Below are 14,944 nucleotides of genomic sequence, written 5' to 3'. Positions count from 1 at the left end.
ATTGCAGCGGGAAACTGCAGCTGTAGACACAAAAAAGTTTGTTATATTGTGGTAGCAACGGAACGAACCGAAACATTGAGCAGTACACTTACATAGCATTGATGAAATTTTGTGTGTTCAGTAGATAGAGATAGAGAGAGCAATGATACAATTCTATCCGCTTCTGTTTTGCTCCAGAAAACAATGTCAGATAGGTCTATCAGCAAACATATGGCTTAGCTATGTCCAGAAGTCCTCAATAATAATTGTATTTTCTAAGAAATTATGAAAAATCGTTGACAATGTTTTGTTAGGTGCAGCATATTTTACTGCTACCCCAGAGTGAATGCGATGATAAGAAAATTTTCGGTTATGCTGACTGATAAAACGCTATTCCAAAAGCAAAATCAGACATGTTATAAATCGTTAGAAAGCTTATACTCTCACCTACTGAATAAATGAATTGTCAATCAAGCCAGACTGTACTAAAAAGGGTGACAACGCCGTAAACAACAGGTGTGGTATTACGCACAGCTATTTTTGAAGGTACCCAGGCATCACAGACGCGCATAGCCTATATTTCACAAACGGATTGTCCAAGACAATATATGACCACTCAGTCTCAAACAGGACATCTCTACGCGTAAAATCAACGGTAAGGTTGTATATTTATTCAATATTTAGTTCCAGATATTGACTGTAGAATGACATGGTATCATTTTTTAAAACGTTGTCTCATTTATTTCATTACTTAGTGGGCAGCCTTTTCACTGCCATATTGGCATATCTTAGGGCTATTGTCGGGTTTATTTTGTTGCTATGACGGAATACTATTTCTGAGTGGCAAAAGAATATTTTTATGAATGCCCAGATAGATGATATTGTCCATTATGAAGTTCAGATCCTCCCCTCACTGATAAAAACTAGACCCAATGGTGTCGGATTACTTAGTTGCATCGCCATGGATGTCTTCTAGCCGCTTGCCGTAAAGGAGTTTACTAGATGTCTTAATTAGATGTGGAGCTACAGCTCTTCCGCACCAAAACTAATAAAAAAGTCCAAATGGCGGGCAAACAATATGGTGGACATAGGTTGACAATAGCAAAGTTGTAGAGCACATTCAGATGCATCGGTCGATGAAGTTTTGTGTTGATCTGACTTATGGTGTGGGAGTTCTGACCTTTTAAACATGACCCTTTGTGATAGCGCCACCATCTACATAGGTGATTTGTAGTGCCTGAGTAGTGGGGGCCATATTAACCCACCTACCAAATTTGGTTGCTCTAGGACTTATGGTTGCTGAGCCTGACACTTTTAGCACTTTTATTATTAATAATAATAATAATAATAATAATAATAATAATCCTAACAGATACAATAGGGTTCCACCAGCTTTGCTGCTTGGACCCCCAATAATCCTAACAGATACAATAGGGTTCCACCAGCTTCGCTGCTTGGACCCCTAATAATAATCCTAACAGATACAATAGGGTTCCACCTGCTTCACTGCTTGGACCCCTAAAAATAAAGGCAAGAAATAAACCCTAAGAAAAATCTAATGCATCTGAACCTCTAGAATGAAAAGAACTGGTCCAATATCTTTGGGGGATGTTATGTGATGCTAACCTTTAACTGAATGAGCCACCCAGCAGCCACATCATTATTTTTTAAAGCACATAGTTGCCAGGTTGATGGTGCTCTATGTTTACACAGTATTCCATTATATTTGAAATATTCATCAGAAATTGTGTGATATAACTTTCTGAGAATTTTTTTAAATACACTCATGATTTCACACAAACGGCAATGCATTCCAAACATATTTTGTGTTTCTAACACGAGCTAACAAATGCATGCTACTGACAAGCATATCTAGATTAACCACATTCTGCATAGAACATCCATTCTCTCACACACACACAAACACACACACGAGTGGCTGTTTAATGATCTTAAAAGATAAATCTTAACTATATAGGCTACTTGCTTCCAGTGTTTAAAGTATTTGATTACACGAACACAATTGATATAACGTAAAATTTATTTACAATCATCTGAAGTCGACACAAACTCATGGGCAAAGCTTACACTTTACAAAGCTTAAATATCACGAAGTTTCGAATGAAAATGGCGAAACGGAAAGGGCCTGCAGAACCTATGCTACGTTGATCTTGAAAATGCAAAGCAATCGACGAGTTATTGTAATTGCAATGCATTGTTTATTATATTCCTCACAAATTTCTACACAACTAGCTGTAAATCTCCTCACTTGTCCACTTCTCAATAGAAACAAAGAATAATTTCTGCAGAAACCCGAACATACCGAATGGCTGAGATCATTAAGTAAACAACTGCAAGCGACTTCGCCACCAGTTTCAAAACAGTCCCAACTGGTTGCGCAATATTTAGCAGTATGTTGTTAGCAACCTGGTGAACTACACGCAAGAAACATTTTACTTACCCTGTTCTTTTTTGTAGCTGTAGCGCTCTTTAAAAGTAAGACCTTTTTAGCTTAAATGATAAGCTCCGCCTTGTCGCTCGCGCCGCGCCCGGACCGCCTCCACTCATTTGCAAATAACCCATAGACAAGAGTTTGTCAAGTAAATTGTCCCTATTTTTTTCTCATTTTAGTTCCACATTCTATCGTTCCACAATGGAGTACCTAACTCGTAATTGCCGTATCGGATTTCCCAACTTAATAAAATCTCCAGAGACAGAGACACTGATAAGAGGAACGCAGCGTGGTCTGAATAAAAATCATTTTTGCATTTTGCTTCACCTTTTGACTTGTACACTCCTGCCAAAATAAGCAACCCAATATAGGATTGCTAGTGGGTCACATCCAGCTCTTTCCGAGTGTCACTATACACAAGTTTGTCATCTCAAGAATATCCTTTTGCATTTATGGTGTTATGAAGAGTTCAAATGCAGACTTTATGTCTTGTACATGACTGCTAGCATATCTGGTGGGGCCTGGAACCATTTTGATAACATTAGCAGCACTAAGTCTACCCTGTCTTTCAACTGGGGATCCGGACCATAGTAGTTTTCCATTTTTGGAAGTGAACATGTCAGTTCTTGGTGGTTGAGAGGTGACAGGAAGGTTTCTTGGTGGTTGAGAGATGTTAATTTCGTGTTTGCCATGTTTTCCCCATAAAGTTAGGAAAAGTCACAAAATATCTGGCTGAAAAAAGTATGGTAACCATATTTTTAGAGACAGTAAACATTGAATGGGGTCAAATTGACCCCAAACATAATAGGAGGGTTAAGAAAGAAAGTCTTAAATCCGCGATCTTCCCAGCGATAAACGGAAGCGCAGATTTTTATTATCTGAGCCTTTTTAGTACCCGTACCAGTGTACCACCGAAAGCTTTCCGAAGGCACACGCGAAGTGATATTTGAACCATACAGTGAGAGGACAGAATATAGCCCCGTGGATTGGAGCCAGCAGGTCACTCGCGATGTCGTTGATAAACGTCCGAACTCTCCGAGCCTTCACCACAGCACGGCGCACAACTCGGGGTCCTTTGTGGGCAGTTCTCCCAGGTAGCTGCGGCGCGACACTCGCGAGGAACCCCCTCGGCTACTGCTTACGTTTGCTGACAAGGTAGCCAGGATGGAAAACGACAGCTAGTATCTAATGCTTTTGGTAGAAATGCAGCTCACTAGAAAACACCACGCTGCGACTATGTGTTGAAAATTCAAGCAGCTAGAGTTAGCGAAGATTTGTAGCTAAACGACTACTAGTGCTCTGTTTTAGCAAGCACCAACACGCGAGCCAGTTCAAGATGTCAGGTTAAGTGGTTCGTCCCAGTGATCCGTGCCATTTCTAGGTTGAATGTAACTTGGTTAACGTTACATTTTGTACATATATAGCTAATGTCATGTATTCACGCACTGTATTTATTTTTCTGGCGTTGCCCTTGTCAACCACGCACATGGAAAAACATAGTTATAACTTGCCTGCGCTGTCCTGCTTGACCTGCCCGTTTGACTTTTCCGTATACAATCTGTACTCCGTGGCGGTGTCCAGGGAAAACAGACGCCCATCTCCATGGTGGCCACTATGCTTTAACAAAACACAAACCGATTAACACATTTTATAACCGGGAATTTATCAGCTGATTATTGCCACAGCGAAATGTACACGGGAAAACCCCTTTAATGTTAAGGAACTTCTGCCAATAAATTGGTGTTGGGTGAATTCAAGTATCAGGTAATGTGGGACGGCTAAGAGTTCACATTTTCCAGCAAAATACATGGTAAGGTCAGTGACGTAAGCTTTTGCTTGAATTAATGTTAAGGTTCTCAAACTGTCCTGAGCAAAACAATCTGCCTAATTATAATGTAATTATATATATATGAAATATTTAAAGTGATCAATATTATGTTTAGAATTTTTTTTAAATCAGTCATTTTTAATATGTCCCACATTGCCAAACACAGGAATTTTCAGGAAATGTGGGACATTGTGAAGGGCTATTCTAATAGTGGAAAATTGTCCCATTTTACATTAGGGAGCCACCGTACTTGTATGGACATATATATGAGTGCGCGCACACACACACACACACACACACACACATACACATATATATATAATAGGGTGTGAAACTAATACTATTTTTATTGCTGTCATCAAATCATTTTTACGTCAGGGGTCACAACTTCTGAGGAGAGTGATTTCCTGATAATTGGAACATAGCCTTCGATCCCCTTTCTTAAAGATGGGTACCACCACCCTGGTCTGCCACACTAAAGGCAGGCACTGTTCCTGACTTCCACAAATGGTAAAATGGGTTTCCAGGACCACTTGTGGGCCGACTGATACCCCTTTTCAGAGAGCACCTATTATCGACCACCTTCGTTCGACAGGAAAACGTAAACCGATTTGCAGCTTATATGAAATAGGTGAAATATTGGTAACAACCTGTACCTAGTTATGTAGGAAAAAATGTCCTTGTCATCCTCCAGTGGTTATTTTTTTAAATCACTTTCGCAATTTTTTTCTGTGCCGGCAAATAAGTCAGAGGTGGTCCAGCGCTGGCTTTTTACATTACATTACATTACAGGCATCTTATCCAGAGCGACTTACACAACTTTTACATAGCATTTTACATTGTATCCATTTATACAGCTGGATATATACTGAAGCAATTTCGGTTAAGTACCTGTCATGTAGGAAAACGCAGTGTCCTTTCCGATCGAACTCTGCGACCTTTTTCGGTTACAAGTCAGTTCCCTTACCCACATGTCACAGCTCGTCCTCCGGCTTTTGGTTGCTAACGGGACGTGTATCCATATAAATGAATGGAACTTGACATAAATTTGCTAGCATACTGTTTAAGTGTCCTGTCTTGCATATTTCAGGTTAATATGAGAAAGGGTGGTTGCTATCAGCACGTCTAGGAATCCGTACATATTCACTGTTGTAACCAAGCGGCCAAAACCAGACTTCGTTTTTGAAGCTCATTTCCTGGTGTTGTAGTTCCTGGTTGCTCACTAGCGCCACTACGGATGGCTCCATGTAAGTCTACGGTACAAATGCGATCAAAATACAAAGTCAATAATTTTTTCTCACAAGAACAAATAGTCATAATAGGTGTATTTTATTCGTCTTATGACTGTCCATGGGTCGATTTCATGATTTATTGCGTCATTTGGGCACAGTGCCAATATTTGTTCTGGACCAATGAGGTACAGCTTGCGTCACTTCCGGATTACTGCGGAGGACTGAGCTATAGTAGGGGTTACAATCTGTGGTCACTGGGATGGTAGGTGGCGTCTCTTGGCCTTGACATTGCGGCTCCGGCTACGGTCCGCCTGTGCTAAGTCTGAAAATGCAGGCATCCCATTTCGTGGTGATTTCATTATGGCGTGTGCTATTTACAGCTGCACTAGACGACCATAAAATAATCCTCCTCTTAAGTTTTTCGGTAGCCGAGTCATTTTTACTATTTCCTTTAGCCTACTTAACCAAATAATTACTTGGCAGAAAGCGTAATCAGCTTGCTATATTTGGTAGTCCAGTAGTAGCCTATGCTAAAACAGTCGCAACTTCGGCTACCAAGCCATTTGACTAGCTAGCTAACCTTAACCGGCAAACATTCAATCTGTCAGACGTGTTTGACGGCTTGTCAGTCGTGCACATTCCGTAAATGTCTACCTGGGCAATGCTTCACGCATGTGACAAAGCTACTATAATCCCGATTTTGGGATAAACACTTTTTCACGAAGCGAATTAAGAGTCTCAAGGTTCATTTGCTGAATATACAACACACGACGAAATCACACACACAGAATTTAACGAAATTAACCATCTTGGCATTTAGAAAGGAACATGTTTTTAGCATTTAAGAGGCCGACAAGCTAGGCATTTAAAGGAGTACCATGGTGATTTTCACACTTTCTCTGTTTTATGTGCTATTTGCACAAGAGGCATTGAAGAAACACAATGAGCAAAGTATTAAATATGTCCGTTCTGTATTTTTGGAGAAATATGCGTTTTAAATTCATCGTCCCATTTTCAACCGGTTGAGAAAGTTGTCATTTTTCTACGTCACGAATACAGTAACCACTCCTATTTCCACGCCCCGTAAAGAAATCTGACAGGACACACCGTCCTGCTGTTCAGACAATGCAAATATTTGACTAACGTTAGGTTCACTTAAATTAGAGTTCCTTTAGATTATTTCTGGTTATATTCATTTAGCTAGCTAGCTAACGTTAGCTAGCTAGGAGGTTTGCTTTCATAAGGCAATGTTATCGATAACGTTAGCTTGCTAGTTCGCTTTTATGAGGACGTTATAGTTGTGCTTTTATCTTAACTTGGCTAGCTAGATAGCAAAAATTGTAACTGGATACAAGTCAACGTCCTTACCTTAGCTATCTATCGATACTTGATATACTACTAAGCTAGCTAGCTTGTGAAAATTCAGTCTCCCAAAGAGAGCGCGTATCATGGGTGTAGCTATGGTAACGGGGAACGGTCTGTCAATCATAGCTAACTGACAGTTCTCATTACCACGCCCAGACGGTTCGGGTGAATTTTTATAGTGGGAAATTTAGGCTTAGAAAAATACGTTTTAAAGTACATTGAAATGACTGAAGAATAAAAAAATTATGCACATTTGTTTTGTTGTTGCCTGAAGACAATTGGGAAGTGTCACGTTCAACCACCATGGTACTCCTTTAAGACAGTGGTTCTCAGAATCGGTTCTGGGGGCTCCTTGCGTATATTGGCTTTTCTCCATTGGTTTTGATGATTTACAAGAAAAAAATAATAGCCTAATATAGTAATAATTAGAAATTCAATGTAGGCTACATCATTTTTGTCTTCATGCACCAGGTGGAAAACTTGCTGTACAAAGTGCGTTGTCATATTTACACGCCTGCAGATCAGTTATTAAAATACTTGGTAGATTTGTTAATCACCGCTGACAGTGTTAATTTTTATTCGGTAGAAAGTGATTTGCGAACGATCGGTCAGCTAGCGTCACCCAGCAAGTGAACACCACAAACGGCGATAGAGTAGCTAGTAGCAGTTACTGGCTCATTAACTGACTGTGGCGAAAACCTACAACGATAACTTGCTTGGTTAACAGCAGAACTACCAGACAGTTATACGAAAATTAGCCTAGTCAAATCACCAGTAGCCTACACATTTCTGATTGATTGACCATCAGTGTAGTCAATGTTCTTCCCCTGTGGTTCATATTGCTAATGCGTGAGCTAACCACGGATAGCCTACCTAGCTCACTGGCAAGCTGATATGCTAGCTAAGCATATTCGTTTTGCTGAGAAACATAAATAGAAGATAACTGAACATAGCCTAATTGTATTTTTAATGTCATACATATAACGTGATTACATGACCCAGTACAGTCACGGATGGAAATTAAACTCCGTAAACATCTGATAATATATTTTAAAACACAACGGCATACAGTCAGCTAGCCTCGTTCAGGTTGATGGGCTTTTCCGCACCGGACTGTCAATCAAATTGTAAAAATCACAAGACCGCTTAACTCTATGGTTTTGGCTCCAAATCGAGAAAATGGCCGCGCCCGCTATTGAGCTTCAAAACGTGTTTTACAGACCCACGGAGAGTCAATGGGTGACGTCACAGTAGCTTTGTCCATATTTTTTACAGTCTCTGGTTGTAACCCAAGTCGCAGGACGCAAAATAGCCGTTAGGAAAGCAGTTTGCAGTTATGAACCAACGTCTCCGCCATTGGATTTAATGGGTCGCGATGAGATAATTCCGAGCGTGTTGCTTGTCTTAAAGATGATATAGTAAATAAGGCTGTAATAATATAACTAAATATATATGTATGAAGTTGGTTTTTTACATTCAGACATTATCTGTATTTTTACAGGACATACATTTTAATAGGCAACAATGTTGCTGGGAAAGCGGAGACGTATACAGACGTATACAGTGATGTAATGGTGTGGCTCTCTAGCTCGTGGAAAAGCAAACCGGTTCTTAGAAGGTTCGCAAGTTGAACCAACTGCGAACCGGCACTAGCACCAGCCCAGAACCAGGTTCGCGTTGGTGGAAAGGGGGTATGAAGTCCTTCTCCAAGGCCTCTCCAAACTCCACCCATGCTCCCAGATTTTGCTTCTGCAACTGCTGCAGCTGCAGCCTTTTTCGCCTGCCGGTACCTGTCTGCTGAATCAGAGGTTTCCTGTGCCAAACAGGCCTGGAATGCCTCTTTCTTCAGCTTGACAGCCTCCCTCACCGCTGGAGTCCACCAGCGGGTTCTTGGGTTACCGCCAGGACGTGCACCGACCAGCTTTTGATTACAACCCCTAGCAGCCACTTCCACAATCGAGGCTTTGAGCAGGGTTCATTCAGACTCTATGTCCCCAACCTCCTCCGGGATACGGGAAAAGTTCTCTCAGAGGTGGGAGTTGAAAGCCTTCCGGACGGACTCTTCTGCCAGGTGTTCCCAGCAGACCCTCACTACACATTTGGGTTTACCTGGTCTGTCTGGCAGCTTCCCCCACCATCTGATCCAACTCATCACCAGATGGTGATCAGATGACAGCTCTGCTCCTCTCTTCACCAGAGTGTCCAACACAGATGGATGCAGGTCTAATGAAACAAAGGCTACAAAGTGGATCATCAACCTTTGGCCCAAGGTGTTGGTACCATGTACACTCATGAATATCCTTGTGTTCGAACATGGTGTTCACTATGGACAGATCATGACTAGCACACAAGTCCAATAACATAACACCACTCGGGTGCAGATCAGAGAGGCCGGTTCTCCCAATCACGCCCCTCCCAGTTTCCCCATTGCTAACGTGAGCATTGAAGTCCCCAGTAACACAATGGAGTCAGTAGGCAGAGCCTTTCCCAGCACCCCTCCCACCTTCTCCGAGAAGGCTGAATATTTGAACATAGCTTTTAATACTCTAAAAGTCTTTGCTCCAGGGATGGGTCCTGATAACCCTATTTCGGGCAGGGTCAACTGTGCTCTATTATTATTTACCATCAGTAAAGGGTCTGTTGGATCATGTTTGTCTGGGACCTCATCCCAGACCTGTTTGCCTTGGGAGACCTTACCGGGGGACATATCGAACCCTGGACAGTGTAGCTCTGGGGATCATAAAACCTCGCAAGCACTTCCGCCACGAGAAGCCCACAATCCAGGAAGGGTATTTCTACAGGAAAGGGGGGGGGGGGTGTTGCATCTCATATGTGGAACAGATTTTTACTATTTTAACTTGGTAAAATAAAGCATTGCTTTTGAAAATAACTGGATATGTTTGCCATCATTTATTTTCATTGTTTCTGCAATTTAATTGTACTTAGTTGAATATAAAGCCTGAAAATACCAACTCAGGAATGAGTGTTATTAAGTGTTACATGGATAACTTGATCAGTATTTGTACAGGAAAAGTATCATTTCTCTGTGTTCTGTTGAAGTAAATCTGCTCTTTTGAATCATTGTCCAAAAAAGACAGCTCATTTTGAAACAAAGTTTAAGTTTTTTGGAGGGGTGCTTGTGCTACTGATAATGTTCAATATGTGATCATTATTAAACATAGTAATATTTTTGACACCACTCTCCTCTGCCCTCCCCAGCAGTGAGCCTTGGGCGCCGCCAGCACACAGACTTGGGTTCGGAGAGCCAGTATGACCGACTGTACCAGGGTCACATCCCCACTAACCCCTTTCAGAAGGCCCTGCTAGCTGTGGGCTCAGGGGTGGCTGCCCTGCAGGACCCCTACAGGCATGGTGAGCCCCTCACCCAAAATTCCCCATCCCCCAGCACGCCCAGCCCTCGGAATGTTGCTGAAAATCTCCTGAAACTCTTATCACTGTTGTGCAGGGCAAATAAATGACTAGGACTGAATAGGACTTTCTGTTTCTGTTCTGGTTTTCAGAAATCGAAACCACTGAGTCCTTTCTCTTTCGTAGAGACTGAGACTTAAAATAAAATAAAACTAGAAGCAATCTTCGGAATCCATCTCACAAATCCAAGCCTTTGGATTTTTTAATGCCTATAGATAACCACACAGATCACACACAGATTAAGCAGGGAGTGGGTTTTTATACTTGCATAGCATGCATGGTAAGATGGTTATATCAGTTTGTGCTTTACCAGAACAGAAGAATAAGAACAGAGGGGGTTATCTGTTCCTGTGAATGGATAGCAGTCAGTGATCAGCGTAACTTCCTGTTCATGTGAATGGATAGCAGTCAGTGATCAGCGTAACTTCCTGTCCGTGTGCTTACAGACATGGTGGCAGTGTTGGGAGAGACGACGGGTCACCTGGCCTTGAGGAGTATGCGGGACCAGATGAAGAGCGATCCTGAGGGGTGCAGCATTCTCCTGTGGGTGCTTCTGTGTGAAGCTACCGTCCCCTTCGCGCTTGCCGGCACACGGGGTTCCCCGAAAATGCCTCCCTCTAGCTGAGCATCTCACCTGCATAAATAAACCTGTTGAAGCTGTCATCCACAGCTTCAGGGCTGTTTAACACCCCTGTACACGCAAGTGTCTAAAAACTGGGACCGAATAATTATGTAATAGTACATTATTAGAATTTTACCAAGGATGTTCAGACCAACCTTTTTTGGTTGTTAACTATGAATATTTATTATGTTCTTTAAAGAGAGCATTTTTCTTCTCACTTTTGTTGAAGACCCCATGGGACCCCCCCTCCCTCCGCTGGTTGGGAACCCCCCATACAATGGCTGTGGGGTTTCAGTGGTGGGGAGTGGGGGGTGGGAGTACCGTAAATGACCCAATGACATTTCCCCCCCCTCAGAGAGCGTCCACGCATCCGTCTGTCCACTCTGGACCTTTCCCACATGAGGACCCTGCCGGAGGGGGCCCTAGGGAGGGAGTACCTCCGTTTCCTGGAGGACAATGTAAGCGCGACATGGCCCCATGACCAGGAACTGGTGTTCCTCTTCCTGGAATGCTTCATGGTTAACTTGACTTGGACGTCATTTGAAAACTCCCCACTGCATGGGTGTGAATGCAATAACGCCTCAGTGATTATGTGGTTTGACATCTGCTCACACACACACCCACATATTTACTATAAATGAATTCTAAATGCCAGAAGGAAGAAGGGTGTTAGTTACATATTCACCAAACTCATTCCATTCATCATGAGACTGTGAGGGGGCAAAAGAAGGTTTTATTTTCCCTTGTGAATTTGTTGTTCTCTCTCAGCAAGTGACCCCTGACTCGCGGGCGGATGTGAAGTTTGTGGACAGTGAGGAGCTAGCGTACGTCATGCAGCGCTATCGCGAAGTGCATGACCTCCTGCACACGCTGCTCGGAATGCCCACGAACATGCTGGGTGAGTGCGTCCCGCCGCGGGGGGTGCTGCCGCTAGCACCCCCTCTGTTAAAATCTCTTGTTGTGCGGAGCAGCCAATGAGAGCTCAGTTCAGAACACGCAGCCAATGAGAGCTCAGTTCAGAACACGCGGCTGAACTTCCCCGCTTCACTGAAACAGGAGAAACGCTGCCAACTCCTAGCAGCATGAGCCAGTCCAGGTCTTATTATGAGCCAGTCAACAACCGTCTTTACGTTACTTTGGCATTTAGCAGACCCTTTTATCCATTTTATACTGCATCCATTTATGCAGCTGGATATATACTGAAGCAATGTGGGTTAAGTACCTTTCTTGAAGTGTCATACCCGGCAATTAAACCTGTGACCTTTAGGTTGCAAGACCAATTCCTTACCCGTTATACTACACTGCTGCCCTCTGCCTGTCACCTGCTTCAAGGAAAACCTTCAAGGCTCAAACCACTACGCATTGGTGGTGACCACTCTGTGCACGTGTGTAAGGTGCTTGCAGGATGTGCAGCACTGAAGATTTGACGCTTGTTCTTTCTTCTCATAGGCGAGGTTGCAGTGAAGTGGTTTGAAGCTGCTCAGACCGGCTTGCCCATGTGCATTCTGGGAGCTGCACTGGGACCTCTACGCCTCTCTAGTAGGTATGTGTATGCCATGGTCACATGATGCTTGCCGCAAAGGGATGACACTAAATGTTTTTCTAAACCTCAACCTTTATAGTGTCATAACTGGAAAACCAGTGGTCATTTGGGATTTGCTGTAAGGTAATCACGGAGGTAATCATTCTCATGAAATGAGCTCCCATACCTTCCACAAACACCCGATCTTAACCAATGGAATGGAAGTCCCATCAGCTGTATGATTGGCCATTAACCGTGTCGTCAGCTGATTTTAACCGATCAATCAGACGCTGAATAGCGGTGAAGTCCAGCAGGCCCTGTCGTGGCCCGGCACGGGTTCGATGTCCCCGGCGTGCAGCGTAGTTACGTTCTCCCGCTGTCGTTTCTGTGGCAGACGGCTGCAGCCGCTGGTCACGTCCCTGGGCCCGTGGGCGCTGCGAAGCGGGAGACGGGCGCGCTGCGTTCTGAGCGTCTTCTACGAGCGCCGCTGGGAGCAGAGCCTGGAGTCGCTGCGGGAGGAGCTGGGCATCGAGCCGCCGCCGCTGACGCTCCGGACAGCCCGCAGAGCGTCCCCTCCTGACTCCTGAGTCACAGCGGCGCTGCTCCAAACTAATGGTAATGGACAATAATCAATAATGAATTAGGACAGATAATGGATGATGTTGGATAATGGATGTTGATAGATAATGGATGATGATGAATAATGGATTATGATGGACGATGGATGATGACAGATACTGGATGATGTTGGATAATAAATGATAACAGATGTTTATGGATAATGGATGATGATGGTTGTTGATGGATAATGGTTGTTGATGGATAATGGATGATGTTGGATCATGGATGTTGGCAAATAATGGGTGATAATGGATGATGATAGATAATGTATGATGTTGGATAATGGATGATAACGGATTTTGGATGACGGCTTTTCCCTCAGGGTTTAAATTGCTCTGCAGTGAAAGGGAGGGGTTTTACGCGTCTCAGCCGTTGTCCACCATGTCCAGCGCCCAGCCGTGTGAGTCGAGTTCAAGGCTGGAATTCTCCCTCTGCGTGCCTGCACTCTGATCCCTGACCGGCAGAATGATGAGCCTGACGGGAATGAACCGCACATGGTTTTGGCATGGTTGGAATTCAGCTCTTCCCCTTCCCTTCATTCCGTTTCCTGTGACACAGAACGCACGTGTTCAGGGGAGGGGGGTCGGTGCATTCCCAGGCTCCGAGCAGTCCAGGGAGGATGAGAACTCCCCCATTTGGGCAACTGGTACCGCCAGACATTAAACATGACTAGATGTGTGCGTCATTCGCTGAATCACTTTTTAAAACATGCTGCTTTGTGTGCTTGTAAAGAAAATAAAATCAACATTGGAAATATTGGTGCAATTTGGACCCAGAATTTCTCACAAATTAATGAGCAGGTCATGGAATCCCAGGTACTGCGTTAATCACATTCTTTACCTGCAAGCTTGGCCAGACGCGGGAGTGAAATGATAGTCTGCTTAAAAGAAGATTTCTTTTCTGATAAGTATTTATTTGATTTGCACTGTGCACTGTGAAGATGTTTAAATAAATGCACTGAAATCCCAGTAGAAGTGTCATCATTACCGTATCACTGAGTAAACTTGGAGGGCCAAATTACTGATGACCGACAAGGGCAGCTCCCGGCAGCGCACTGGAGTTCCTCTGTTTCGACTGAATTGTATTTAAAATAACAGTGGCTTATGTAATGCACACACACTCAAACACAGTGCAGTCTGTCAGCATTTGGACAGCGGTACATTTTTTCGTCGTTGTTTTGTCTCCATGGTACTCCAACGTGCGGTAACGCTCAGTGACAGGAAGCGCTCCGTCAAAGACCAAACCTAGCAACGTACAAGTGTGTCATGTTCCAAAAGTGAACTTTAAAGAAATAAAAACGGGTGCAGCACAATGTTCTGTCAAAGGCGAAACAGCATGCTCTTTCTTTCAGCGATGGATTGAATTAAGAAATTAAACGCACCAGCCTATCGATGTATTTTACTCATAGGCTGTGTGTTCCTAGCAGCCCGTTACGGTCCATTGATTTTTTTTTTTAATAACTTGAAGCACTTGATTCCGTTGCTACGGTTGCGCATGTAATTTAGGTTGTTTCCCACTGCTGCACGTGAGATCTATTCATTTAAAAAATACATTTTTTTAACACACTGATGTCTCCCGCTTTTGTTTCATTTTCTCTAACTTTGCCACGACTTCGCCCAGTCTTAGTCATCACCTGGAATTACACGTTTCGTTAACAATCAATTGATAACAGTTCATTTAACTTAGCAGGAAATTTGTCAAGGAAATGACCTCAGATTTCCTGGACAGATAAGATAATCAGCAGTGACATCATACACTAAAGACGAGTGAGCCGCTTCCTGATGCATGCCCAAGCTGGTACTACCTCCATGATTCACAGATTTGGGGGGGGGGGGTGGACCATGAGTAGCTCCTCTCTTTCTCCACACTTTCCTCCTTTCATCACTCTGGGACA

At 43.4% G+C, this 14,944-nt stretch overlaps 2 protein-coding genes across 4 annotated transcripts in view; one reads left to right on the top strand and one right to left on the bottom strand.

Moving 5' to 3' along the window:
* traf2b (Tnf receptor-associated factor 2b) overlaps window positions 1-4,168 on the bottom strand; it is a 32,646-nt gene extending 28,478 nt beyond the window's left edge. The window contains exon 1 of one of the 2 annotated variants that reach the window (XM_064309243.1): window positions 3,939-4,168. In XM_064309243.1, coding sequence (XP_064165313.1) covers window positions 3,939-4,035 — 97 coding nt within the window. In that variant the 5' untranslated portion in view covers window positions 4,036-4,168. Of the gene's footprint in view, window positions 1-2,440; window positions 2,504-3,938 lie in introns of those variants that run through there. The other variant, XM_064309244.1, reaches the window with a different exon arrangement.
* On the top strand, window positions 3,313-14,615 carry coq4 (coenzyme Q4 homolog (S. cerevisiae)). Of its 2 annotated transcripts, none has more exons than XM_064309251.1 (8): window positions 3,313-3,525; window positions 10,079-10,228; window positions 10,732-10,828; window positions 11,263-11,365; window positions 11,676-11,805; window positions 12,357-12,450; window positions 12,824-13,044; window positions 13,373-14,615. In XM_064309251.1, exons 1-7 carry the CDS (start codon window positions 3,441-3,443, stop codon window positions 13,014-13,016), a joined length of 852 nt encoding a protein of 283 aa, XP_064165321.1. In that variant the 5' UTR covers window positions 3,313-3,440; the 3' UTR covers window positions 13,017-13,044; window positions 13,373-14,615. The 2 variants fall into 2 exon arrangements, with proteins under 2 accessions (XP_064165321.1, XP_064165320.1); XM_064309250.1 differs by having other exon boundaries at window positions 3,316-3,525; window positions 10,076-10,228.
* The last annotated feature ends 329 nt before the right edge of the window (window positions 14,616-14,944 follow it).

The sequence above is a fragment of the Anguilla rostrata genome, chromosome 14 (assembly GCF_018555375.3).
Source record: "Anguilla rostrata isolate EN2019 chromosome 14, ASM1855537v3, whole genome shotgun sequence".
NCBI classification, from domain to species: domain Eukaryota; kingdom Metazoa; phylum Chordata; class Actinopteri; order Anguilliformes; family Anguillidae; genus Anguilla; species Anguilla rostrata.
This window is presented reverse-complemented; position numbering and strand designations above follow the sequence as displayed.

Excerpts from the sequence above, each read along its gene's own strand:
- coq4 (XM_064309250.1), top strand. The coding sequence starts at position 3,441 with ATGTCGTTGATAAACGTCCGAACTCTCCGAGCCTTCACCACAGCACGG. Across the intron at positions 11,806-12,356 it reads AATGCCCACGAACATGCTGG|GCGAGGTTGCAGTGAAGTGG; the intron begins GTGAGTGCGTCC and ends TTCTTCTCATAG. Across the intron at positions 12,451-12,823 it reads CCTCTACGCCTCTCTAGTAG|ACGGCTGCAGCCGCTGGTCA; the intron begins GTATGTGTATGC and ends TTTCTGTGGCAG.